This window comes from Triplophysa dalaica, chromosome 15 (genome assembly GCF_015846415.1).
Source record: "Triplophysa dalaica isolate WHDGS20190420 chromosome 15, ASM1584641v1, whole genome shotgun sequence".
In the NCBI taxonomy this organism is placed as follows: domain Eukaryota; kingdom Metazoa; phylum Chordata; class Actinopteri; order Cypriniformes; family Nemacheilidae; genus Triplophysa; species Triplophysa dalaica.
Window position 1 is genome coordinate 17899287 of NC_079556.1, and position 25219 is coordinate 17924505.

General features: G+C 39.0%; 1 protein-coding gene across 3 annotated transcripts in view; it reads right to left on the reverse strand.

Annotated features, from left to right (window-relative positions):
* jmjd1ca (jumonji domain containing 1Ca) overlaps positions 1–25219 on the reverse strand; it is a 45335-nt gene that overhangs the window by 18259 nt on the left and 1857 nt on the right. For all 3 annotated transcript variants that reach the window (XM_056768390.1, XM_056768391.1, XM_056768392.1), the window contains exons 2-3: positions 17698–17853; positions 6545–6658 (exon numbers count right to left, since the gene is read on the reverse strand). In XM_056768390.1, coding sequence (XP_056624368.1) covers positions 6545–6658; positions 17698–17853 — 270 coding nt within the window. The remainder of the gene's footprint in view (positions 1–6544; positions 6659–17697; positions 17854–25219) is intronic.

The window sequence follows — 25219 nt, forward strand, 5'->3', positions numbered from 1 at the left end:
ATCTTTTTTGTGGTTGAAATGGCAGTCACTTCCAATCAGAGCTATCATCTCTCTCTCCCTCTCTTCATCAGTCTTCATCTGGCTACTCCACAGCCTGAGTCCTGTGTGAGTCATATACAGCTGACCCCTGAGTCTGTACTATCAGCACCTCTCCCACACACAGTCGCACGCAAACAGACACTCGCATGCACACACACACACTTCTAAAACATTGCCCAACCACCATCATTTTTTTGGCAAAAAAACAAACAAACAACCAAAACATAGGCCAGTCACTCAACATCCACAGCTTTCCAGCTTTAGGCTGAAAATAAATTCCATGCAAGTACTTGATCACTGAGTATCAGAATGCAATTCATATTCCTGCAAAAAGAAACATGCATTTCAGCTAGCTACCTTTATAATTACACATTCACTTCAACTTTCGAAGACAAAGGTAACTTAATGTATTCAATTAAGTTTTTATAACATCATTGTATAATATTTTAAGTGATGTGACCGAAAGAAGTAATTAAAAACAATGCATTACATTTTTAAAATGAGCTTACAGAAGTATGGCAGTAAGAACCACTGCTGTCCGTCCAGCTTTGTAGGTGTGATCCATGTGCACGTGTATGTGTGTTAAAAGGTTCTAATAATATCAGTGTGTGTGTGAGAGAGAGAGCACCCATCTCTGATTACTATCTGCCCTTGCATAGCAAACATAAGGCAGTGTGTGTATGTGTGTGTGTGTGTGCGAGCAGACTGCATGAGAGAGGGAACGAGAGAGAAGGAGAGCGGGCGGGAGAGAGTGTGTGTGTATTACTCATCCGTGCTTCAGTTCTTAAGACGAAGGGAAGACATGATTTATTCATTTACCCGCAGGCAGGTTTTGATCTCTCTCTCTCTCTCTCTCTCTCTCTCAGGCTCAGACTGTCTTTCTTGTCTTGCTCACACAAACATACAGTCTCTCTCTCTCCCCTGCTGTTTTTCGAGCCTCTATCACCTCACACTCTATTTCTCTCTATGACAAACACACACACACACACACACACACACATAAAGCTCAGCTTCACCGGCCTTTTGGGAGGGGGGGGGGCTGGTAAGAGGAATGAGAGTGAAGATAATAAAACCGGGTGAGAGAGGTGTGATTGAAATGAGGTCTTGGACAGGATGAAGGGCAGATTCAGCTAATGATGATGGTAAGGTTAATTAGCGTTAATTGTGTGTTACACCGCAGCTTGCTTTGATTGGTGGAATGGATTTCTGTCTTTTAGAGTTCTCCAAACAATCTCAAATTAGTCAATCACAGACAAACAAACAAGCACACACAGCCACTCTCATACAAATGGTACCCACAACCAACAATGGGTTCTCATACACTCTCATTAAACTCCCAAGCACACCCACATATCTACAAACAAACAAGCTCTAACCCTGACAGAACACACGGCTCAGATGACCAAACACAGACACACAGCAACTCATACACACTCCAGAGGACCCATGACACACCACAAGACAAAATAAACATGATGTTTAGAAAATGAGACTGTCTACTATACACGAATAACTCAATCAAAAATGCAAAAGCAAAATGACAGAGTATTTACTTTATAATAAAAAAATGTAGCCTAATAACTTATTTTGCTGATGTACGCAAAGTTCATGAGGGTGGGGAATACTATTTTTGAGTAAATATAATAGCACAGATTTTTTTTTTTTTTACATTTTTATGCATTTGGCAGACGCTTTTATCCAAAGCGACTTAAATTGCTTTATCCTTTACATTTTACATAGGTATTTGGAATCCCCTGTGATTGAACCCACAACCTTGCGTTGTTAACGCAATGCTCTTACCACTGAGCTACAGGAAAGCTCATTTTAATTATCAAATCCCAAAAGAAAAGATAAAGTCCCACACTACATTCTTTCCTGCTAAATACTGACTACAGCCATCACTTGCACTGTGTTAGATGCACAGTTATTGTTTCGTATTATCTGCAATGCATTGAATTGCATATTAAAACTCTATACTGCTTTCTTACATGGTGCTTCATGATGACATTCATGTCTACATTAACAAACTTAAAGGTGAACTATGCAGGATATCAAAGTATTGAGACATTTCTGAGGAGTCAACCTTTGTCTACAGGGTGTGTTGGTTCCAGCTTATAACAAATAATGAAAGACAGTTGAGAACGTGATTTTATATAAATTCCAGTTAAAGCAGCATTGAAAACGGCTAACACTGTATTGTACCCGTTTAGGGTTAACAGTATCATTTTAGTTTCGCCGTGCACATAATTCTCATGTCGGTGGTCTGCATTACGTGAGAGAAACAGACAGGATGGGCTGATAGATGAAAGAGTGAGGTGACCTCAGTCTAACACACAGCCAAAGCATCACCACGGCAACATGTGCAAGAGAGACATCGGACTGATCCAACTATTGCATCAGGAGGAGAGAGAGAGATGGAGAGACAGACAAACACACAGACAGATTATTGAAATGGATGAGCGAGTGTGTTCGTAGCTGCTCGTGTCTGTTTGAGTACAGAGAAGAAAATCAGAGCTGGAGAAAGCAGGAGAGAGAAAAAACAATCTAACGCTCTCTCCTACGGCGAGTACACAAACCAACAACTGCGCACACACCGAAGCACGCGCTCATCCAGAGTAAATGAAAGAGAAAGAGAAAAAGAGGGGAGTGATATAGACGGTTAGAAATAGATGATGTTGAAAAGTGCTTCATTGAATTTAAATTTTAGAGCAGAGGGACAGAAATAGAGAGAGAGAGAGAGAGAGAGAGGGGTGGAGAGAGAGAGAGAGAGAGAGAGAGAGGGGGGGGGGGAGAGGGAGGGAGAGATAGAGAGATGTGTGTGCGTCCGTTTTCAAGGAGAGAGGTTTGATTGAGAGGAAGAGAGAGAGAGGTGTAGAGGGAGGGTGATGAAGTGGATGAGATAATGACAAATAGAGGAGAGAGAGAATAAAAGAGAAAGATATAGACAGAGACAGACAGAGAGAAAGAAATAGAAAGAATGCTCACAAAAATCAATGCAGTAGTCTGAAGACCTGTCCTTCAGTAACAGAAGAACTGAGAGCACTGGATCAGAGAGAGAGAGAGAGAGAGAGAGAGAGAGAGAGAGAGAGAGAGACTTGCGTCTTTCACTTAAGCAAGAAAACCTGTAGTATATCTATAGTATACTGACGAAATGCACCAATACATCTACAAAGCAAATCTAATTTTTGGCAAAACAATTTCATGTAAAGGCCTAAAACATGCATACTGGTTTGGTAAACAATTGCATTAAATATGTAGACAAATGAACTACTACCATATTAGGAAAATGACAATGGTTGTCAAAAGTGCCCAAGAACTGTTTGCTTTCTACATTCTTCAAAATATCAGATACAAATTAAAGGATAGAGCCTTTTTCCTAAAATGGTAGTCAATGGTGACCAATAACTGTTTGGTTACAAGCATTCTTTCAAATATCTCTTCAATGTCTTCATCAGAACAAGGGAATGTATACAGATTTGGAACAACTCGCAGGTGAGTAAATTTCAGAATTTCATTTTTGGGTGAATTGTTCCTTCAAAAATGCCAAACCAACCAACCAATAAATGTATTTATTTAAAAAAAAACAATTTTTAAAACTGATTTTGAAACAATTACTTTCAATGATCTGGTTGATCCAGTTTATAAAATAAGTTTTTTTAGGGGGAACTATTTCTATAATGGCATGTTAGAAAAGTAAACACTGCAATACATATGATGATGGCTGACATTGCATTTGCTTTATTATTAAATGCTTCCTCTATTATGTCTATTACAAACGTCTGTCAAAATCAATTTGACAGCAAGCTTTATTTAAGCCAGACAGTGAAAGAGAAAAAGAAAACAAAACACAGATTGTGGAAAAAAGAAGACAAAAGAAGCCAACGATGAAAGAAAAAAGAGTGAATATGGACTCTTAGTAAATGTGTGTGTGGGGAATGTGTTAGATGGAAAGCAGACACACATAGTAAAGACTGTGTTTGCGTGTGCATGTGTGTGTCTCCAGATTGAGGGTGGCTGACTCACAGTCGAGTGTCTTTCTCACCACATCCTCAAAAGGGAAAGTGTTCCATACAACCTAATGGAAACCACTCTGCCTGCTTTTCCCTTCAGTAGACCTCCCTCCCTCACTTTAGTCTATCTCTGTCATACATAAGACAAACGCACGCACGCACACACACACACACACACACACACACACACGAACAAGTACGCTGTTTGGCGCTTCCTAAAAACAGCTGTACTGTTCCTGTTTCAGCTGTACAGGTCAACAGAGCTTAACCCTTCCCTAAACACACAGACACTCAACACTCCACCCGCGTACTTTCACACACACACGCCTCTTAACATGTGCTAAGTAAAAACACAGCTTGGAGTTGTCAAGGAAACAGCAATAAATACACAACGCGATCTGTCCACACGCTTCGTTTTCCCTGATACATCTCTCTCACTTTCTCTTCATCTCTATCTCCTTCTGTCTCTGTCTGTCTGTTTCTTTCTCACAGGCTGCTCAGTAATTCCCTCACGTATCAGAGCTTAACACTCAGATCTGTAGAGCAGTGGAGAGAAAACAGTATAGAAGTAGGGCGTAGAGTAAAGTTAAGTATAAAAGACAACAGAGTGTAGTTCAATAGAGTCCTTTGAAGAGTAGAGTTGAGTTTAGAGATCAGAGGACAATAGAACAGATCCGAGCAGAACAGAACAAAACAGAATCAAGAATAGAAGTGGCATCAGAGTACAATCAAATTAAATTTAATTGAACAGAATGCAGAATCAAAGTACAAAACAATGGAATAGATCAGAATAAAATAGAATAGAATGTGGGATCGGATTAGAGTTGTTTTTATGGGTTTTGAGGCTGTTCCAGAGTTCACAGAAGTGCAGCATTCAGAACCCATCATGTCATGTGCCAGCGCTCTGCTCAGACACTCATTCCCTCACTCTCTTTCTCTAATGTTTTCTCTCCCTCTGCCTTGTTTTTCTCACAGTCCACCCCCTCCACACACACACTCAGATGAAAGACAGGGTCCCTCTCTTTTATCATCCATCCACAGCCATCAGAGACTGGAAGTGATGAAATGATCCAGCGACCCGTGTGTGTGTGTGTTTGTGTGAGTGAGTGAGTGAGTGAGTGAGTGAGTGAGTGAATGTAAACAGTTTTCCGCAGAGGGCCAAAGTCCTTTGTGTCACTCTCTTCTCCTGCGCTGAATTACATGATTACTCCATGTGATTATGATAACAAACACAACCTGCAGGAGAACGTAAAGAGTCAAGAGCTTGTGTCTACAGCTGTTTACTCACCCCTTCAAAAACACACACTCACACAGTGCTAAATCCCTGTATACACTCGATAGATCATAACTTATTCAGCAGCAATCCCAATAAAACACATTTGATCAAATTAATGAAAAAGACCTCCATAGTTACCCCAAAATAAAAATTGTGTCATCATTCACTCAGCCTCTTGTCATTTCAAACCTGTATGACTTACTTTCATCTGCAGAACACATAAGAAGATATTTTGAGGAATGTTGGTAACCGCACAATGATGGTACCTGTTGACTTGTATTCGTTTTCAGTCAATACAATAAAGTAAATGGAAACCGCTGTTGTTTTGTTACCAACCAACCTGTTGAACAACCAGAACATAACTACTCAACTCATTCAACAATCCCTGAAACTATCAAACATGCATGGGAAGTTACGACCGGAGATGGGTATAGAGTCAACAAAAACTTTACTCCAAGAGGTCACACACTAATGTGAAATGGCCACAAGTAACGGGTCTTGATCACCGGCTAACAATAGGATGCACGATTCTAAACAAACCATTTAAACAGATTTGTAAACCCATTCAGACATTTGCCAATAACTAATTCTTTACAAGAATCGACTCAAATCAGTGAGTCCCTTGCTAAAGCCCCAGGTAGAAGAGGACTCAACCTTGGAATAAACTGCATTCTGTGATAGATAAAAGTTACAGTAAAACATCGACCAACCAGTGTAACAAGTACAGTACATTTTTTCATTCGAAATGTTCTTGAATAAGACTAAATGTACGGTCCGACCCCCAATTGAACTGACTTTCAGTCACTTTGTGATTATAAGTCCCATTGTTCAAACTCTTTAAGCTTTTATTCTTGTGGAATCAACTAGAAATTGTCTGTGTTTTCTCAGTTTAGTCCTAAACGCTATGTTACAATTACTTTTATTACAATGTTTTCGAAGTGTTTTATTCCAAGTATAAATTCACTTTCCTGACTTAAAAAAAAACTGAGATGATAACAGACTATGATAAAGATAATTAGCTGATTAGCACTACTAACCCAAGGAACAACAGACCTAAAAGACAAAACTATCAACAATACCAATAAAAACTATCTACACACCGTGGCTTGTAATTAAATCTCACTGTAATGTAATTCATACACCAAACAAAACAAACTCAACCGTACACATATCAAACTCCCACACAATGATTCATAATAGAAATCCCTTGTGCACACACCTCGAATGGTTGGAGCTCCTCCTCTTCTGTGTAGAATTCCATCTGTCTGTCAAAGATAAACTCCACCACTGACACACCTCCCACGCATGAATGACCAATCAGAGGGTGGAATCTCTGTAAAACAAATTTCACAGACATCAGTTAAGCAATATAGAGTGCACTCAATGCCTCAGACGATAGCAATATGACACTAGAAATAAAAAAAAATCATTTATCAAATCATTTATTTCGAAAAAAATATGAGCAATAATAGGAATGGTAAAGAAAACATAAAGTGAAAATTAGATGTTCATGTGATGTTTTTCTATCAGCCCTCATTTGGGCAAGGTATATAGTCTTCACCTCATGAATGTAAAATTTTGTTGGTGAACAATGACCATACATTCTGTAAATGTCTATAATAAAGTAAGTTTCTGTAAAGAGTCTAAGTCAGGCTTTTTAATACGGGTTATGTGTGATAAGTAGATAAACATGCTTAGCTTGAAACCACACATAGCAAGATTAATCTGAATGTGTGTATGTGTTTGTTTTGTGTGTGTGTGTAGATTTTCTTGGTGCTGAGTCAAACTATCATTGATCAGGTCCATTGTTGTATGCATGGTTTCTATTTATAAAAATACAAGGCCAGCACGCTCAAAGTTTTCTTGTCTGGCTGCCTGGGCTGTGTGTGTGTTAAAGTGTGTATTTCTTTGTGCTTGTACTCAAGGGTGAGTGTGTTTTGATGTGTGTAATGCAACACAAGAGTTTTCATGTCTCTGAGGTATTCAGAAGTGAAACTTAATCTAAATGTGGCCATGGTGTTATGAGATGTGCATGTATGAGTGTGTGGGTCAAGTCTTGCCAGCGGGTAAGAGTCAACGGTCCCGTGAGGAAAGCTGCTTAACAAACATACCAAATGATGTCCCATTTAAAAAAATCTTTAAATCTGTTTCTGTGACAGATTTAAAGAATAGACAATATGTTAACAACAGAACTCAATAGAAAATCACATCATCATTGCATGTAATGGCATGTGAGGAGCCAAACGTCAGTCGGCAAACCACAAATCACAAGTATTGTGTGTGTGTGTGTCCATGCGTGTGTGTTTGTGCCACTCTATAAACCACGAGCTGGAGGGTAAGGGGACAAACAGAACGCATGCACGCTATTTTTAGACACTCCTCTGTGTACACTCTCTGTATTTTTCTTTCTCGTGCCCACACACACAAACACAAAACACACCACATTCAGCCACACATGTTTACCGCACTGTGATTTTGACACTCAGCTCACTGAGCGAGGAAAGCAGTGAGATGACAACTGTTAAGTGTTATTTTCTTCTAAATATACAAAATAAACACATTTCTAACTTCCACATTAATAACTTTTCAAATGATAAAATCAAGTTCCAAAAACGTCAATAAACCCCTGTTAAAGTATTATAAAAGGAAACGTGTGTGCTAGATTTAAGAGCTAAGGTGGAAATCACCATTTACATTCATGACATGGAAAAAAAAACACACACTGCTTAAAATATGTTCCATAGAAAGTACTTCAGGTTAAGAGGAACATACGGGTCAGAACGTGATGACAGGATCTTCATTTCTGAGTGAACTACACTTTCAATAAACACAGACCTATAAAAAAATATGGTACGGAACAGAATTTAAGGTCAGTAGCTACACCAAATGTACTAAAGTGTCAGAAGTATGTGAGTAAAAAGACATACAAAGAAGTCTCATCTCCATCTAACCATAAACTCAAACATGCTTTACCTTCAGTCAACACCTACGTCTGTTTTACAACTCAACACATGGACATCACATTAAAACGTAGATCACAATCTGCATCACATGTGATCAAACTCTGCAAGGCACTTTTAAAACAAAACACACACAGACACGCAAATACTTAGGTATCAGCATGTCCTTTCATTACTCTCTCTCTCTCTCTCTCTCTCTCTCTCTCTCTAAAATACAATCTAGGTCACACACCTGCTGAAGCACGGCCATACTCCCGCACTCTTGGCAAAGCACACAGTGTTGCCATGGTTTTAGTGTGTGCGTATGTGTGTTCGTGTGTGTTATATTCAGACTTCATTAAGCCTTTAAAGCTGCTTGAGCCCGTCTCTACACATGCTTAGAGAGACAGAGAGTTTGTGCGCGTGTGTGAGGGATTGCATGAGCGACTATATTTATGTAAGATAATATATGTTTATATTTCGTGTGGAAGGAGGAAGAGCGAGCTGTGTTTGTGGGTGGGTGGGTGGGTGGGTGTAATTAGAAAAGTCTGCTTAGCAAAATACTTAATAAAATAGCTCAGAGTTCACTCTCACACAAAAGTTTTACTTACATACTTAACATATAGGCTGCCATAGATAGACTCCAATTGCTTTTGTATAAAGTTAAGGAAGATGACTTTAGACTGACTGCAACCCACATCCTAACTATTTTTTTCCCAGATTTGTTAAAAACATATTATTTTTATACAGCGTTTTTACAAATACATGGGTCACAAATGCCATGAGAGTGAAACACAAAGGGAGAGAGAGAGAGAGAGAGAGAGAGAGAGAGAGAGAGAGAGACTAGGGTAATAACAGTGGTGTTAATCACTGACTCTTCCTTGGGCTATGACATACTGACACATGTCTAGCAACAATAGCTATTCTTCTTTTTTTGAGTTTTCTTAAATCATGTTTCTCTGATTACTCCAGGAAAGGAAATCCCTAGAAAAAAACACATCTCCCCGAAAGATCTAAAATGCCATAAACTGTTGCCAGGGCACAAATTAAACCGGGGGATTATCTATTGGGATTTTTACCCTATCCTTTACTTTCAAAGGTTTTATACGGTTTCTGTATGCCAACAATTGTGTGCTTGCTGAAATATGTCACAACGTATGAATCGTTTCAATCTTCAGTAAATACATATATATGGGAATTTAAGGCTTCTCCACCAAACACAGCTCTAGAAAAAAATAAGCATACACATGAATCAAATATTTCCCTTAAAGACTTCTCATGAAGAGCTGAAAGGGTTTTTCTAAAACGCTTTCACACTGAATGCCGTCAAGCACTATAAAGAAAGTATTGACTGAGTATCTTCTCATCAGAAATTCAAAACAGAGACGTTTCTTCATCCAGGACAAGCTCTGGGACTGCAGTCTCGCCAAGAAACAGACACAAAAGGTCACGTCTACCGAAAGAGAAGAGGACAGAGCAGGACAACTAACTCTCTCTCTCCCTCTGCTTTACTATGAAACATTTAAAAGACTCTTGAGCACCAGTTCTACTCCAGAGAAAAAAAACCTTTGATCAGATGCTCTTTCATTGCTTTCATTTGAAGTCTCAGAAAAAGAGAACTAAAGCATGTGATATATAAGACATTCAGTCTAATTCAGTAAAAGAGATATTCTGGGCCAAATAAGCCAAATAATTCTGAAAAGAGGAATGGGAAATGTTGGTTTCATATAGAAATATTTATTGGCCGACAAATCTGAGAACGGTTGGCAACAGTTCTTTACTGAAAGATTTTCGGAGGCACATTTGATATATCTGATGTAAGTTTTCAAATGAAAATTTAAAGTCACCATGAAACTACGATTGATTTCTTTTCCGTATCATGATGTGTATCCGAGTGAAACAGCTTCTGAAATTAAAAAAAAAATGTAGGGCGGGGCTTTATTCTGCCCTTCCCTTTTTGATTGGTTTGTTGTAAGTTGGGCCAGGATAGTCCTACTGCTTTTTTGTTGCTAATATCATGTGGTGAAGAGTTGTTGTTGAGAGGGGGAGACAAGCTTAATGTTTTTGATTAAAGATTACAAGTCCAAATGAATAAAAAAAATCATGGTGTGCATTTATAATATCACAGCAACACTGTGCAAAACACTTCGATTCCTGTTTGACTTCATGGTGATTTTCAGAAGATCTATAACAAACAACCTAGATACGAGAGAGATTTCATTTTGACCTAATCTGCCAAATAAACTGTATATGCATATATTTCCGTACATATTATTGATGATAATGTTACTTTGTAACAATGATGCTATAAATTAGTTCCTGCTCAGTCTTGCTGTGTTTACGTGGTTTACAGTCCATCTGAAATGTTCTGTTTGGTTACTATTAATAATTTATATCCCGGTGGTCTCATAATAATGATTCAGATGTGTTTACAGTGACAAGATCTCAAACTGAGCACTATTCAACCTCCCTATCGGTCCATCTTGTAAATGTACAACAAATGCAATTCACTGGATCTAATTCCAGTGGGGACATTTGAAGAATTGGGTTTAATGAGGTCTTAATTTTAACAGTCAAAACACAACACAAGTTACACCTGCAAAGACGAAACAACAACTCTAAAACATGTCCATAAAACTGTCTGCGTTATATAAAAGCCCAACTTCACACTTTCTCTGTTATATGACAAGTAACACACACGCATCCCAGTACATTGTATCCCCTAGAGATCTCACAGCGCACACAAAGTCAGATGGTGAGACTTTTTTGCTTTGCTTTTTCCTTCTCTCTTTCTCTGGCTCTGTTTGTGTGTGTTCATGTGTGTGTGTGTCAGAACCCTCTTTGTTTTGGCTCTCCAAGTGGCTGACACACAGCCAACAGCCAGACAGTGGCTCAGTGTGTATGTGTGTGTGTGTGTGTGTGAGAGAGAGCTAGAAAGAAACAGACAGACATGCAGGGTAAGAGAGAAGAGAGAGAGTGTGTATGTGTGTGGGGGGGGGGTAAATTTATGTCCAGCTGAGTGAGTAATAGTGAATGCACTTCCACAGATACAAATTCTCTGACACACACACACGCGCACACATACATACACACACCAAAACAAATCACAAGCTTAATTGACGTTACTAAAGGAAACTTTAGCAGACATCGACAACTACAGTCCAGCTCTGTGTGCCTTTGTTGTCCTGTTCTTCTTAGGTGTCTTTTTCTTGTAAAAGACTGTGCGACAGTAAGAGGGATAGAAAAAGAGACTCTTTCGATGGAATAATCAAATGAGTTAGCAACTGTGAAATGCATGTTCTCTCTCACTTCTCACACACACACACACACACGCGCACACACACACACACACACACAGACACATGGACATCTACATAGAAAGAGTCACTTCCTGACTCAGTCACACCACTTATTAGTCATTTGGTAGCTAACACTGTGTGTTAAATATGAATAATTGTTTCAGTGAGTGCAGTAAGCTCTACATTTTGCCCTGGTAATAAACTAAATAATACAAATAACGTTAAAACTTCATAACTGAACATTCAAAAGTTAAAATCTTTTATCGTTTAAATGCCCAGAATGAATTATTACATTGTTCTCATGATGTCCAAAAAAGTTTAACCATTAAAGATCTGGTATCATGCTCTGTCATGCATTCTGACTTCTTTACACTGTTAAACGTGCTGGCGTCTCATGCTTTTAACATGGTCAACTTGTTAAAAACGAGTTGGATGTATGATGTAGTATTTTTGTACTTGGTACACTCCCCCAGCACTCCAACAAGTTTCGGAAAGTTTTTTTTAATTCGGGATCCCTGTGTCATCAAAGGGCCAGTCTCCCGGAAAAGCACGGCAAGGGGAAAGCAAGAGCCTGTCCACGAGAAAACCGACGAGGGAGACCCGCTTAACATCAAGATTATCTGCGCTGCGTTGCAGTTTTACTCTTGCAATAGAGAAGTTTAGATGTGTCTGTTTGTTCAAGGCGTTTCAGTGAAGGAAGTTACATAAACGGTGCATATAACGCTGGATATGGAGAACGTTTGAAACTGATAGACGGTGCGGTCCCAGTGCGTGTACGTGCATAATGTAAAAAACATGAAGGGATTAATGTGATGATGTGTTGCTTGATCTTGCTGTAGTTCCATCACACTCTCCTCACTAGTCCAACCTCTAGCAGCTCGTGTTTTTCCAGAATTAATCACACAGCTGTATCTCTCTTTTATAAATTTTATCAAACTTAATACTCTTCGAAGATACGACGAAGGCAATACTACTGTATAGGCACTCAAGATTAAAATGAGATTGGCAGAAACTGCATGTTATACGTAATCACTATGCATTTGAATTCAATGTTCTATGATGACAAAAGAAATCTGTCTGGGTACTGGGTAGGCAGCTTTAACTTTTAAAATACAGCTAACAACTGAAAGAATACTGGATCAGTCATTTGTATACACCCATCCAAAAAAACGTCCACCGGCTGAAGACAAGACATGAAGTCTGCATGAAGGGAAAGTTTGAAAACATTAGGCTCTGTATTTGTCCTAATCTCATCAGAATCCTGGAGAGAAACGAAGTGAATTCGGTTTCAGAAGAACTGAAACCCTGCCTTAATAAGATTAATGTGTCTTCTGCGGCTTTTCTGAATCCGCTGTGGTTCATTAAAATGACTTTTGGGAAAAATGAGCATGTGAGTGTGACTGTGTGTGCGTGTGTGTTTTCCCACCACATGCGAGCACACCCTCAGTGTTAGCCATCACAACACAAACAAACAGTACACTACCACATCTGTGTGTGTATATGTGCGTGCGTGCATGAGTGTGTGTGGTCCTGTCTCGGTTCTTAAATGATGACATCATTTGTGCTGACTGGAGATCATCTCACACACATATACGCACACACCAGTTTTATAATCTCCTAACATAGATCCATTTACCGTCTACTATTAACAGACTGCAGAATCCACCGATCTATCACAGACAGAGAGCGAGAAAGTGTCTGTGTGCGTTTGAGAGTGTGTGGCTTACACAGAGCTGAGTACAGACACGTCTGTAAACACTGTAGCCAGAGTGAATGTGTGTGCGAGACAGAGAATTAGTGAGTGAGAGGGGAAAGAGAAAGAGAGAGAGAGAGAGAGAGAGAACGCGTCTGGTGGTAGATGTCGACATGTGGTTAGACCGTTACAGGCAAAGTGCCAAAAACAGGCAAGGAGGCGGGGGTCTCGTGCACACTGCACACGCACACACACAGTAACGCATACACACACACTCTATATATAGAGTCCTGTTGAGGCCTCAATCTCACACATTCGTGTTGTAGGCAAGTAAAAACACACACACCACACACATGCAGACAGACAACTGAGATGAAACAGATAAAAACATGAACGCAATTTCCTTTCACATGAACTGTTAATACTGCATCACACTATTTCTGCATGCCTACGTGTTTTTTTTTATCAAAAACAAAAACAAATTTGTGCAGTGAGAAGTCAACACCATTGACAGAGAGAACGAAACCCCAAACCCCCAGAGGAAATACATTTCCTATGACACACAGAGCACACACACGGCTGACCTGTTATTCTGCAGGGTCACAGAGTAATGTAAGCTCTGCAGCTGGTACATAAATATGACTTTGAGAGCAGAGTCCAAGGTAACTCGACACAGCTCTACAGCTGCGTACAAACACGCATGCACACACACACCTCTGTGTCTTTTTGACATCCCTCCAGATGAAGTGCAGCTAGAGACAAATCGCTCTGTTCTGCACTATGAAGGGCTCTGAGAAGATAGAGTGAATAAAAAGAAATGACAAATGAAAAGAAAGTATGATTGCTCTCAAGCTAAAGAGACTCTGTCTGTCTCTGATGGAAATGCTGTGAAACGTCCCTCTGGAAATAAACAACACTGATGCTTATGAAACACTCAAGCGTCCATGTACGACATCACACGCTGAAACATGCATCCATTCTTAATGTCTAACCCGTGAAATCACAGCTACGCATGCAGACGCATGGCAGATCGCCTGCTCTCTGGGGAATTCTAAGGTCTAGGTGAGGTTGTCTTTTATGCAGACGGGCTTTAGTGTACACATATTCAGATTACACACAGATGCTTCTCTGCTTTACAAAAACATCATGTTTAGAATCTGTTATCCATCCATCTCTGCATTCATTAACAACAAAACCGCAACAAAAGATGAAAATCTGACTTGTTTAAAAGAACAGTTCACCCACAAAATCACTCACCTTCAAGTTGTTCCAAATCTGTGTAATTTCTTTGTTCTCCTGAACACAGAGAAAGATATTTAGAAGAATGCTTCTAACCAAACAGTTTTTGGCCTCTATCGACTACCATTGTAGGGAAAATGACAATGGTAGTCAAAAGTGTCGCAGAACTGTTTGCTTTTCTAAATTCTTCAAAATATCTTCCTTTGTGTTCAGCAGAAGAAAGAAATATACAAAGCAATTTTTTCTACTATGGAAGTCAATGGTGGCCAAAAACTCTTTGGTTACAAGCATTCTGCCAAATATCTTTCTGTTTACCAAAAAAAAAGAAACGTATACAGATTTGGAACAGCTCGAGGGTGTGTAAAGGATGATAGAATTTTATTTTTGGCGGTTTTTCCAAACCAAATTAATGGTAAACCTGGTTGTTGGTACAATATTAGTTTTGCCTTTGATCCAAAAGTGGTGATTATCATTACATATAAACTCATTTCTTAGAATCCTCATTTCTCATTCTTGTAAAAAGCCTGGTCTATGTTTTCACAGCCAATAAAAAAAGACCATAAAGGTCAAAACTGTTTCTAGTACCTACAAATATGAACAATTTCCCACACGCGCAGCAAAATACACATGACGCACACGCAGCATTCACAGTCTCACCCACAAACACATACACGCAGGGCTGTGTTAATGGTCTGTCTGACAGCCATACACGCACACACATCGTCTGCTTTCATCCCGTGAGTGAGCGTCTGCTTCTGTCTCTTTCTGACAAGTACACTGACGTACATGCTCTATTAATGTTTGAAGGAGAAGAGCAGATATTGATCAAGAAAAGAGTGAGATTATACAAGAAGAAAAGGGGAGAAAGAAATGGAGTGTGTCTGTGCATGTGTGTGAATATGCTTGTGTGTGTGTAGGTCACAGTGATAGAACTCGGCTGCTGACTCAGTGATATTCTACAGCACAGAACAGACATCAGCAGACTCGATCTGTGTTTGTGTGTGTGTGTGTGTGTGAGAGAGAGAGAGAGAGAGAGAGAGAGAGAGAGCAAAAGAAAACAAAGTGTGTCAACCCACACCAGATTTTTATTACTTAGATATTGCTCTTGTATAGCCCTGGAGACATAACCGAGTTTTCAGTTACTATATATTACATTACTAGTATTTCAATTTTCTTAGATGTTTCATCTAGAATAAATATAAACAAACAACATGGGGCAACTGTTAACATACAGTAAGTTTAATACTGTATAATAACTTGATAGCATTTAACCTTTAGGATGCTTTGAAGAAGCAAAAAATCTTGAAACCTAATGTGAAAACAAAATCTTGTTTGTAATCTTTCTTTTGGAAAAAATCTACGGATACATCTATCTACAACATTTTATGCATGTGTGTGTTGGGAGACTGAGACCAGTGAGCCGAGTAAAAAGGAGAAAAGACAGTGAGCATGAAAGGGTGAAAATGTGTGTGTTTGTGTGTGTGTTGGCAGTGTCAGATAAATGAGAGCAGTGGGATCAGTAGAAGCTGTGTAAAATCTTGCTGCAGAAATACCTTTCATACTCTGACCAGCTTGGAAAATAACGCGGTCCTCTTCACACACACTTGTACTGTCTCATCACAAACTCTCACATAATACACTAAATTAAAAATAACATTCACAGACACATACACACGCTCTTACCTCGGCAGCCTGTTGGCCAAACCGAGCTTGGTTGCCACGGTTACCCCATTTACTCATGTAAATGGCCGTAACCCATGGCTACTAGTACTCCAGGTTACGCATGGTAACCCATAGTAACACGTGGTTATGTTAACATGCTGTCATGAACGATGTTACGTAAACCGGATTCAGAATTCTGCCTGCCAGGAGTCTTTCATCTGCTGTGTGGAAATAGAAGAAAATGCTTTTCTCTTAATCTCTATGACACAAGCAGCAGCTAATGACTCAGTCTGAGATGTAGAAAACAGGACACATCAGCCAGTCAGTCTCGGCAATAGAAACACTCCACAAATCAAAGCAAAACCCCTTCAGCTTCATTCATTCTTAGCTGAATGACTTCATCAGCCTCATATTCATACGCACATGTGTCTTCAGTGTGTACACACAGTTTTTTACATAACTCAATTTTGTAGTTAAACACCGCCAAATGAGACAGGAAGATGTCAACCGTTGAAAGCGATCAACCACAGTTTGCTCTCTATGTGATGTCATGCGGCAGTGGGGTGGCAAAATTTCACCTCTTGATACTATATCAATCGTTTTTTGTTACATTTTTCACATTCATATGATTGGGGAAGAATAAGAGTGACAAAGCAAGACAATCTTTCTCTGCCGTTTGATCAATACACATCTAATGTCCAAACCAAACTAAATGAGCTTTTATGCCTGTTAGTTATATACGTTATTTCTAAGGAACCACAAAAAATTCTAAATATAATTGTAACCCAGATACTGTATCTAGATGTTATTGTATTTCTGGGTGCAAATCCAGTTAAATTGAAGGTATACTTCATCCAAAATGACATAATTTACTCACCTTCGAGTTGTTACAAATCTGTATAAATGTCATTGTTCTGATGAACACAGAGAAAGATATTTGGAAGAATGCTTTTAACCAGACAGATTTTGCGGCCCATTGACCGTAGCAGGAAAAATTGCCCCAGAACTGTTTGCTGTTCTTTATTTTTCAAATATGTATTTTGTGTTCAACAGAATAAAAAAAGCTAAGTATTTTTTCCTACTTTGGGAATCAATGGGTTAAAATCTATCTATTTATAAGCATTCTTCCAAATATTTATTATAAAGAAATTTATTCAGATTTGGAACAACTCGAAGATGAGTAAATGAAGACAGAATTTTTATTTTTGGGTGAAGTATCCCTTTACAGTAAAGAACAAAGCACAATATACAGGTGACATTTACTAAGTGGCACATTTTTTATCCATCAAACATTGTAAATCAAGCAACCATTTAATAATCGAAACGTTTATTAAATTTGTGTTTATTATAGAAGCGACTTTATTTCCTGGTGGCCTATTAGAAGCTGTTCACCCTGACTCATGGAAACTGCATGAAGCTGGCCAATCAGATTGAAGCTTGATATTTGAAGTAAACCCCTGCTGTTTTTGTGTGGAATATGCATCAGACAGATCTGTCTGACAGAGGTAAAGGTGACAATGAGGTTTTATTGTTGACTCACCAAGGCAGGTTGTTGGCTCCTCTTTTCATTGACATTGCTGCTGTTTTTTTTGGCGGCCCAGACGAGGTCCTGCTCCAACAAAACCACCTCACATTCCTCTCTAAGTCTCCTCCACTTTCTTTCTGCGTACTGCTCGCCATCCCAGTGTACACACACCTAATGCACAGAATGAGAGAGAAGGTTGCAGATGTATTTACAGATAACCAGGTGTGTGCATCATTAACTTGATTGATTAAATGAATAAACAATTCAAATCTAAAAAAAATTTTTTTAATTAGAAACAAATGTCAGCACATGCCAAGAGCGTACTAAAGCGTAACCGCACACGTACAAACGTGCGCTTAAACAATCGTAAAATGAAACAGAAATAACATGGATTATGAAAATATGCATGTCCACAAACTTATGTGGCTGTCAAACAGACACAATCAAGATTTCCAAGACCTGGCCACATCACTGCAGCTCAAACCAGACTGGAGACATATTTTTATCGGCACTGTGTGTACATGTGAATTCAGTGATGTCACTCACACACTTGTCACCCAGCACATGGTCACAGCGTCACAAGCGTACTTCTGTCTGAGCCAGACTAAATTAAAACTCACTTAACGTCTGCAATGAGCCATCCAGCACTACTGCAGCATGACAATACAGCTCAATCTGTGGCAGATCTGAATCTCTAACCCAATATACTTACAGCACTGGTGTAGCTCCACACAGAGGAATCCATTTTTCATAGAATTTTGTATGTAAGCAGATATAAATGAACAAGTGGAGAATCTCGGCATGTACAGGTAGGGAGAATGACATGAATTTGACATGGCTGTTAATAAAATTTGGTGTTTCAAATCCCGTGAGCTGTCTACCAGACAGTAAGTTTGGGTTTTGGGTAGACCATGATTAATAGTTTAAAGAAGTCTGAATCTCAAGAAACATACATAAATGCACGTAAAAGGGTAATTGTAAACTTGCATGTGGGTCAATGACGTGACATGTATTTTTTGTGTCCAAATTCCTTATTTTCCTAAAAAGAATTTGAATAAATACATGTCATATATCAAATGGATCTACAATATGTCCTTTATAAGAAACCCTTTTCATTTTATTGAAATCCAATAGATTTTTTGAGTTTTGGTGTTTGAAAGACCAAAAATGTCAGGTGGTGTGTGTGTGTGTGACAAAACTGAGAAATAAATGTTCATTTTCTCAATAAAATTCTTAATAAAATATTTTGGCATGATTTTATGTTAAATTTCTTATATATGAGGGGAAAAATACTCAGTGCTAAATACATTAAATGTATATTATTTTAAATTAATATATGGTCGCACCACCTGACATTTTCTGGGTGGTAAAATCAGAAATCTTGTTTAATAATGAATTAATGCTCCCTAAAATGCTGTAAAACCAATATAAATCAACACAATACATTTTTTTGGACATAAAAATACATTTTCAAACTGTTTTGCTTAAAATATTTTTTTTTTCTTCTTGAAAATCTTATTTGTCATTGACCCATATATATGTATATATTGGATATGGATGCTGAAAGACCCAAGAAGACTGAATAGAGCTTGGCAGCTGGCTATATGTGGTAGCTACGACAAAACCTGTTAAAGGTGCCGTGTGTAATTTTTTGAAAGATCTATTGACAGAAATGCAATATAATATACAAAATAATATATTATTAATGATATATTAATATACAAAACGTCTTCAGAGGTGATTAAACCCCTTACATAATGAATCACTATGTTTTTGGTACCTTAGAATGAGCCATTTCTATTTACATAAGCCGCGGGTTCCTTCGCATGGAATTGGCCATGTTGTTTCTACAGTAACACTAAATGGACAAACTGCTCAAAAGAGCATGTTTCATAAATACGTTATGTCCTCTGGAAATAAAGAGAAAACATGACGAAATCTTAGCCCTGTGTTAGCCGCCGTAGTGAATCAAAAGAGAGAGGTGGAGTGAGCCGCTGGTTGCAATTCGCAACCTCACCACTAGATGCTGCTAAATTTTATACGCTGGACCTTTAACTGGTAGATTTTGTGTGAATTCACGTGGTTGACTTTTAGTTGGCATGACTGCTTAGTTTATGACACATGAACAAAGAAAAATGGGTGAATGAGAAAATATAGAGCATGACATAGTTTGTATTGAAAGAGTTATTAAAAACACAACAAAGCCACAAGACTGAACTTAATTTAAAACTAGTGAAGAGACTTCTTTTGTGCGCATGTGTTCTCTGAAGAGCGCTTATTATAATCCGAACTGGCGCCTCAACGATCAAATACACCTCAAAATATTTTTTGGCTTACGGCTCCATAGAATGTATACAACAGGGACACCTGTGGTATCCGTATTGGTATTCTACCAACAATATTATTTAATATCAAATATTTAACGATATTGTAATATAGTTGTCAGGATATAAAATTGCTTGCCCTTTCATGAATCAGATTTTTGCCATAATGCCCATCACTGGTTTTTTCCACATGCCGAGTACGTCACGACTCACCTTTCATCAGTATTCCCTGTAGCCTATAGCAAACTTCACACATTATTAAGCAAACTGATGTGCCTGTGTGTGCGCGCCAGACAGATGATCTGTCTCACACTCTTCAGGAGAAAAAAAGCCCCAAAAAGAATGCATTGCAGGGACACATGCTGTCAGTGGTCAAGAGCTGAGCACGAGGGAAATAGATAGAAAGATAAAGAGAGAGAGAACAGAAAGAAAGAGAACAGAGAGAACAGAGTTTTTGAGTTGCTATGCTACAACATCCCTGTCTCAGTCTCCCTCCCGCTCTCTCTCTCTTTCTCTGTGATTAACTGTCCAACCTTCACCTCTCTCTCTTTCTCTCTGTTTTCCTCAGCTTTTTCTCTCTGCTGTCTTTCATCCTCACCTCTTTCTCTCATCTTCTCACTGTCTCTTTCACACAAAGACAAGCACACTCTCTCTCTCTGTGTGTAGGGATGCGTGTCGGACACAGAGGTGATTTACGTGCTGTCCTGCCATTATCTCTGAGGTGTGTGTGTGTGCGTCTGACTGGGAGCGTGTGTAAGGAGGGGGAGCGTGAAAGGAAAACAGCAATTATTCATTTAGAGGAGATCATTAGTCATACGAACCAGTCCTGCAGCCTTCTAAAACCACACACACAAATACACAAACACTCGTACACATCGCTTCATCTGTCCTGTGAATGTAAATATACAATGTTATGCTGTCGAGTGACTGTATTTGTGTGTGTGTTTCTCAGATAGCAAGCTAACAAGAAGCAGCAATTCTCTCCAATTTGCATGCATGTGTTGGCCGAGATCTGTGCCTAGTCATCTGGCCATGAAGCATCGACAAGCTGTAACAGGTCAGGAAGATGTTTCACACATACAGTCACATGGTCACAAACACACATGCGTACAAACCCACAGGCAAACCTGCAAATCAACTTAAGCATTGCATACTCACACCCGAGTGCACACATGCATGCATGGACGCGTGCACACACACATACACACACAGTCCTGCAGCATCTCTTATTGACAGACTGCAGGAGAGAAATATTTACACACACACATATATATACAAACACACACACAAACAGTAAACACTTCCCTGAGGCTGGTGGGAGGGAAACATTCAGAAGCATCAGCTTTCAGCTTGGACCACAGCCAACACTCCAGCAAAAATGTGCTTATAGAATCAGCATTCACACACACATACTGACACTGTCTTCCTGTCTTTCACACAACACACCTCCTCTGGTCTCTTTTTGTAGCCTACGCACAGAATCACATAAATATGCGCACACACACATTGAAATGGAAATACACTCTGCGAGAACTGTAATAATCTCTTCCTGTCGTTACGATAACACAACAAAGGGGTGAATGAGATGGTCTGGTTATGTTCCTGATGAAACTGACACTGTGTGTGTGAAAGAAAACCAGAGAGACAGAAAGAGAGAGAGAGAGTCTGGGGATATAAAAGCACACTGCCGTCATAGTAGCATGACACTATCATGTGACTGTGTGTGTGTGTTTGCATTCAGCGCTAAAGACAGCATGTACAACAGACATAGACACCGTTACCCACACAAAAACACACACACATTCACAAACTCTGTGATCCACGGAGGCGCCTCTATGATCAATAATTTACTGAACTGAGAGAGGGAGGGGGCAGAGAAAAAGACTGAGAACAAGAGGGACAAGAGAGGGAAAAAAGAGATTAGATGAAGGCAGTGAAAATGTGTGTGTACACGTGACGAGAACACAATGTGTAACAGTCATTTGTTAATATTTGATCTTTCATTGCATGTCATTCAACTCAGCTGCCTTCAAAAACACAAATTCATTTTGAATGTATAACCAAACAAGTAATGGGCAAATTTCCCATTACACTGTCAATATATTCAGTAGTGAAAAATACAGGCAAACATGTGTACATGTTTGTAAATTATTTAATAGTAATTTACAATGTAACAAGATTAACAAATTACATATGTATGAAGACTATAATCTACAGTATTACTGAATTATTAAATTGAACATATTTTAAACTTTGTTTATTGCAATGCTATTTCTCACTGCCGAATCTATAGCATTACTGAAAAATTTGTTATATGTCAGATTATATCTCAGTAAACTTTGTAAATTTGCAGTTTGAAGTTTTAATTGTTGACCTGCCCATCCGGTCTTCACAAAAAGTGAGTAAAAAAAATGTGGTTTTAATAATAATGGTAAAATGATATGGTTTACTGCCACGAGACAAACCTGGAGCTCCCAGCTATCCCCCAGGCTACTGATTTGGCTAGAATTGAATTATTATGGATCATGGGAGGAGTCAGGAGGGATTATTGAAGAGCTGTCATTTGAGAAAAGTTGGAGGGTGGTAGACGACTATTCAAATTGGCTTGGAAAATGATTGACAGGTTTACAACTTCATTTTAAATTAATAGATTTTGGGTACCACGAAATAACACAAAAGTAAAACAAATATTTCTGTTGAATTGTCTTTATACAGCCGGTTCTTTTAATAAACTGGTCAAAATGACTAACTCTAACTTTGAAGCCAATCAAATAACTGATAGCGATAACTGTCCTTTGACTCACATGGTAGTACTTAATAATAAAAAACCAGGACAGATTGTGTAGCAGATAGTTTGCTCAAATGAACATGACTTGCTGTTGTGAACATGAGTTCTGAAGTATGTGTGTGTGTGTGTGTGTGGTTAGGAGTGGTGGATCACTGTGTCCAGCATGTTAGTGTGTGTGCATCATCAAAGAGGGACCCAGACACCCTGATGACTTCCTGCTAACACACTTTCATGATGAGTACTCATAATAACATAATGGATTGAGTTGTAGTAAGTGCGCGAAATGTATGTCTGTGTGTGCGTTCGTGAAATACAGAGAGGAGACTGTGTCCTTTAATTGCATCACATTATGAGCAATACTATCAATCATTATTTCACAAGCACACACACACAGACGCACACACACAGGACCATTAGTGGGAGGTCTCCTGTGGCTTTGCATCCAGGCCAGTGCTCCCTTTTTGATACTGTGATTCTGTCATGCATGTTATAAAGCAGTTTAAACAAACTCTATCTACTGTTTGCCAAACACACACTCTCGCTCATTTTCACACCACCTCCTTCTCACACACACACACAGACACTCACTTACAAAGACAGTTACTCTGAGAAAGCATGGCAGTCTCAGAGACACATATTAATACACATCTGTAAAAAACTAAAACACACACAGAAATAATACAGCTGAAGAGACATGCTGACGTTTTTATGTAGTGTTCAAAGTGTATATAGGTTGTAGTGATTTTACAAATGAGGATGTCCGGAGAGAAGTGTTTGCTCGGATTTGATAGGTTCTCTTCACTTTTGGGTACCAATTTGCCCCTAGAATATAGTCAAGTGGGTACACTTACACAAACTTACAGGTAATGCATCATCAGAGGGTGAAATGACGGAGTGGCAGATAAAACAGCTCTGTATTGTCAAAGCTGTGAGTGTGTGTGTGTGTCATCTTTCAACCCGCCTCAGATCTCCAATCACACAGTCTGAGCTGGACTTTCAGAAGATAAGCTACAGTGCTCGCACACACATACAAAATCTGTCCGGTCGGCAGAATCACACATTGCTTCCCTAGCAAAGCTTCAAACCATCTGCCAAAGGTCAAGGGTCAAATGAAAAGAAAACCGTATATGGAGCAGAGCACACACAAGCTTACTCACAAACACACAGACGTCTTGTAGACAGAGAGGGTCACGTAAACATAAACAATAATTCATAACTGCGGTCCCAAGGATTGAGCTATGAGGGGGTTTAAACACAGACTAAAATATCTAAACTGATGAAATTCAAGCCCAGTCTCTGACACTGAAGAAGCATATATCTGTGCGTGTGGACAGACAAACACACGTGCGGAGAGCTGGAATACAGCCTTCAGTGCAAGCACATTCACAGGGAGGGGAGGGGGAGAGGAGTGCTTAAACAGAGCAGTACAAACACTGTGAGAGAGAGAGGAGGAAAGACAGACAGAAAATTTAAGGAGACAGTGAAAGAGAGACAGAGATGAGGCCAAGCAAAGACATCTGGTTTTACTTAATGCACGCAGAAGAAAATTAAAGTACTATCAGAGTAAGCCGATAATTCACACACGCACACCATGTACATGTAAATGCAGCTGATATTAATAAACGTCTGCATCAGATGAATGACATCATGTGAAGCTCTTGAGAACTATCTCCAGAGAACCACATATTAACCGCAGCTCTCGAATCAAAACAAAAACACTAGTCTGCACAGTTAAACACTCCATCATAATGATAAAAACATTGTTTTATCTCAGACTGATAATCACAAGAATAGGAATTGGTGCAGTAGGTACAGCACACTACATTTAATATATTTTTTATAAGTGTCTTACTGATGACATAAAACAACTGAATACCTACGTATATCACCAACAAAAAAAGGTTCATGTCACACACACACGTGCATATCTATAAGCTGTCAAGCCATGACAGATAAGATATTACTTCTGGAAGTTCCGGTAGTACGGAGGTAAAACACATGAGAATAGGGCATGGTAATACAACAGGTTGTTAAGAAGATGATAAGCATTAGGACATGTGTGTGTATGTGTGTTTACATGCACACTAACACAGCAGGAGGTTGTAACCGAGGGAAAGCTGTCAGTCACACGGCTAAGGCTTTGTTGCCACGGGGACATTGTCTAGCCAATGATGTAAAAGACATGAGTCCCCAAAGACACACAAACACACATGCGCTCAATCTCATGAAACACATATAAATACACAGGAAAGGAAACCAACAGCTGTTCCTACAAACAAGTCGAGCTGAGTCTCATCTGTACATTTCCCAGCTTTAAAAATATAGAGAAGCAATAACTGATGACACAATCTAAAAGAACTTACTCTTACAAAAATAGTCCTTACATAACTACATTATAATATAAAAGATTACAGGTCAATATAAG